The following is a 4,255-nucleotide window of genomic DNA, read 5'->3' as shown; positions in this document are numbered from 1 at the left end:
ATGGCCCCGCAGAGCGACCGCGCCCTGGGCGCCGGGCAACCCTACTTCGGCGGCCCCGACACCGCCGCATCCCCGGGCGCGGGCGGCTCTCCGGGCGCGGGCAGCCGGGGCGCGTCGCCCTCCCGCAGCGCGCTGCCCCCGCGGGAGGTGGCCCGCAGGAAGGGGCTGGGGAAGGCGCGGCGTGGCCGCGGGAAGGCGCGCGGAGAGGGGTCGCTCAGCAAGCAGAAAAGAAGCCGGCGCATGAAAGCCAACGACCGGGAGAGGAACCGCATGCACCACCTCAACTCCGCCCTGGACGCGCTCCGCAGCGTCCTTCCCACCTTCCCCGACGACGCCAAGCTCACCAAGATCGAGACTCTCCGCTTCGCGCACAACTACATCTGGGCGCTCACACAGAGCCTGCTTCTGGCCGAGCAGGGTTTACCCGAGCCTCCCCCGCCGCCGCCCCCTGCCGCCGCCGCCGCCGCCTCCTCCTCCGGGCCCTGGAGTTCGCCCTGCCCCGCTGCCCCGCCGCCCGCCGCCCCGCGCCGCGGTCCCGCCGCTTTCCCCGCCTTTCTCTGAGCCCGTCGGGCCGCGCTCCGGCGCTGAACATCGCCCCCGGCTCGAAGGTCTCCCTGCGTACCTTGCGCCAGGGGCGGCGGCTGGGCCCCCCGTCCCACCCCGTCCTGCCTGGCGGAGCAGGCCTGAGGTCGGGCGGGCAGACACAAATCACGGTTTTGTACTCGGAAACGGTAAATTATATTAATTTGTCGCTATCTGTATTTATTGATTATATTTCGTAACAAATATATATTTTGTATATAAGAGTATTTTTGGCAGCGGTGGTCCGCATGTTTGTACCGTTGGAGGGGCCGCGGATGTATTCTTTTCCTTATTATTTTTTAGTTACTGTTGGAAGAAGAGGAGAATAAAGTGTGTCGCGGTCAGACCTGTGCAACCTGCTGCTTTTCTTTCCAACAAGATCTTTCAAAATTGCTCGCAGTACGCGCCGGGGAGGACAGCGCTGGCCTCGCGGAGGCCTGCGCACCGTGTGCACGCAAAGCAGCTCATCGGGGTCCTGTGCCCTTGAGCAATCCGCCGTGAGCCCACCGGCACCCTGCGCGCACTTCGCACCGTGGTCCCCAGATTTTCAGAGACCGATTCACCCCCCGAGGCAGTTTTAGGGACGTCCCCGGGGCGCAGCGCTCCTGAAGTCGAGTGCCCGCAGCTGAGCGGCCCCGGCGCGACCCCGGCCTCCCCAGGAGGGCTCAGCCTAAAGCAGGGTGCCGGGCTCGGGGCAGCTCCGCACAGCCGGTGGGAAAAGGAACAGGCACCACGTCAGCGGCCCCGGGAGGAGGGGATCCCGCGAGTCCTCTCCGGTCCTCTCCTCCCGCGACTCAATTTGTAGCTGGAGATTTACGGCCGGGCGCCCACCCCGCTCGGTGCTCCCCAGCGGGATGGTCGTCGCTAGACAAAGCGCCCTGCGAGGCCGAAAGCCCATTGTGATGCTAATTGTTCTCATCTGAGCCCATTTGCCAGCAGCAAAGAGACGCTTTTGAGGCAATTTGTAGAACAAAAGAAATTTGGTTACTGGAAACAAAGGCGCGCGCACAAACAGCCTCCCGGCCCCGCAACGAGAGGAAAAAAAAAAAAGAAAAAAAAAAAAGAGGCGAGAGCGAGGGTGCGGGATTCCCGGGCGCCTCGTCCTGGATCCGGTTGCGCTGCGCGGGATCTGCGCGGAATCTGCGCGGGCGGCCCCGCTGCCGTCCCGCGGCGGCGCGCCGGGCCCTGGCCATGGTGCTGAAGGCGCCACCGTGCGCTCCCGCCCGCGGGGTGGGAAGAGGGCAGCGAGGGGCTGATGCGCTCGGAAACTTCTGCAGGGTTATTTTGGGATGTATAAGTGGCTTTTTAAAAGGGGGCTCTTCCTGCCCCTCGGGGAACGCAGGCGGTGGGAGAGGCTGAGGCCAGGAGCAGGCAGCGTGCGCCCATCTGTGAGCGCTGCTCCCGAACGTGATCTATCTGCACCGCAGGTCAGACAGGCAGAGTGAAAGACCTAACAGTATTCCTCCCCTTCCCCCCTTGCTGCTTGAATTGCTTTTTGTTTTCATACCCTAACAGTTTGCAAAGTGCTCCAAGGCCTCTGTGTGTGGCCACAGGCAAGAACCCGTGGTTATTTGGGTGATAAAATCATTTAATGCTTTCCCACCTTCTCTCTGTATTGGAGAACATCACTCTTCTGTGTCTGCATGTGCCATGGGATGGGGAGAATAACTGGATGGGTGCTGCAAAGGCAGCATTTGTCAAAGCAGGCAAAAGGAACTCAGGGTACGCATGGGCAGAAGAAGGGGTAAGAAAATGAAGCCTAGTGGGCAGCAGGTGTTACAGAAGTCCTGAAAGGGGACGGCACAGCTGGATTTCCAGAATGTGGCTGCTGCAGTGGACTTAGCGGCATTGTAGTTTCTTTTCTCTGTGAGTTTGGGATGCTTCTGGTCCTGTGTGGGGCTGTGTGTTGGGGGGGTCGGATTTACTACCTCAGGAGAACTAGTGACTTCTTTAGGGGCTTGAATGCTTTTTTTCCCCCCCTTTGCCTCCACATTATTAAGTTAATCATTGCTTGAACTGGTTGCTATGGTTTTGGCAAACCCATGGAAACTTGATAATGAAGAATGAAAGACTCCTTTTCCATTTATCTTTTTTCTATGTTCAGTGCATGATGGTCTCATTTCTCCCTATGGGGCTGTCCCAGTGCCAGTGCCTGCCTTTATGCCTCTGCACTTTGTGGTGGGAAGGGACAGGTGGCTGTGGGGACCCGCACTAGCCCAGGGTGCAGGCTTGTGCCAGGCCTGTGCATGGAAATCCTCTGCAGAGCACTTGACTTTTCATTTTGCAGTCAGAGGGGGAATCCCCTCACTACAATATTTGGATTTAGATAGGAAATTTGGAATATGTAATATTATGCTTACTACTGCCTCATCAGTACAGAATTTTGCTGGACCAGATTTTGGACAGCAAGCGACTGAGACCAGGACCTGTCCATCAATATGTGATGTGCATGTCTTGGAAAGGTCAGGCTCATGGCCAGGGCCAGCCAAGGGGAAGCAGCGTGTCCCTTCCTCAGGGCAACAGACGTGTCCCCGCTCCTCCTCGTTCCCTCACCTCCAAAAAGCGATCAAGTGCAGCAGATACTGATGGGCTGGGGCACTCCCCAACCCCATGGCCTCTCAGCAGCTGCAAGCATGACATGCGCTTGTGTGCATGGGATGCTCCATGGGCATGGGATGCTCCCACATGTGGACCCGGAGCTCCCGCACTGCTGCACACTGCAGTGGAGCCACGCTCACTGGCAAAGAAAAGGCAAAGAATTGGGATTCTTTCACATGGCCAGCACTCAAAAGTCTGCCTCCCACCCCCCCCCACAGCTATAATGACAATCCAAAGAGTTCCTGATAGGGTTTTAAAAGATGCTTATTCATTCACCGTCCACCAAGCATGAAAATCCAGCTCATTTGTTCGTTTGTTTCCATTCTTCGCGCAAACGACCCCACAGGGGCTGGAGCCTGTTGCCGCAAACTTGTCACTCACATTTTTAACTTCTTTTTGTTGTACTCCTCTTTATTTCATTCTTCTGGGTCCCCACCTCCGCCACCACTCCACCCTCTCCTCCGGTCACAAAGGCAAGTCTGGGAATCTCTTTAAAGCTGCAGTGCCCCCTTTTAAAATTGATACAAAAAGCGATAGCTGAAAGGGGATCCCAAGCCGTGCAAGGGGGAATGCCGCCCGTCTGGGCCAGGGCTGCACTCCATGGGGAGGGCAGTGGGGAGACTTTGTAGTGCGAGACAGAAGGGCAAATCAAGGCATGTCTGCATCCAGAACCTGGTGCCCGTCCATCACTTGTGAAGCCTTCAGGTGCCAGCCTGGGACAGGCAGCCAGCTCGTCCCCATTGCTGCCGCTCTGTCCCCAGCTGGGTCCTTGCACTGAGGGACGTGGGAAGATTGATGGGGCAGGTGCTTGGCGTGGAGGGGCCCCTTCCTGATAAAGTGGGAGCTGATAACACCAGGTCGATACTTGATGCTATGCTGTGGCCACCTGGAGCCCCTGGGGGGTCTTGGGGAAAGAAGGCACAAAGGGAACAAGGGCTGGGGCCATCCTGGAACTTAGCGCTCAGCTCCATCCCACTCTCTTTGAGCTGGAGAGACAGTGAGAGGATGGCTGTGGTTTGCACCAAACCAACAAGCATGTGAGCTTGGGGTGCTTGTGGTGAGGAGCCCCCTGCAT

At 58.1% G+C, this 4,255-nt stretch overlaps 1 protein-coding gene across 1 annotated transcript; it reads left to right on the top strand.

The window, feature by feature from the left end:
• On the top strand, positions 1-561 carry NEUROG3 (neurogenin 3). The gene has a single exon (XM_052677454.1). The coding sequence runs from the start codon at positions 1-3 to the stop codon at positions 559-561; it is 561 nt and encodes a 186-aa protein (XP_052533414.1).
• Positions 562-4,255: the final 3,694 nt, after the last annotated feature.

The sequence above is a fragment of the Tympanuchus pallidicinctus genome, unplaced genomic scaffold, assembly GCF_026119805.1.
Source record: "Tympanuchus pallidicinctus isolate F22 unplaced genomic scaffold, pur_lepc_1.0 scaffold16, whole genome shotgun sequence".
In the NCBI taxonomy this organism is placed as follows: Eukaryota; Metazoa; Chordata; class Aves; order Galliformes; family Phasianidae; genus Tympanuchus; species Tympanuchus pallidicinctus.
Note: the sequence above shows the minus strand (reverse complement) of the source record. Positions and strands in the feature narration are given on the sequence as shown.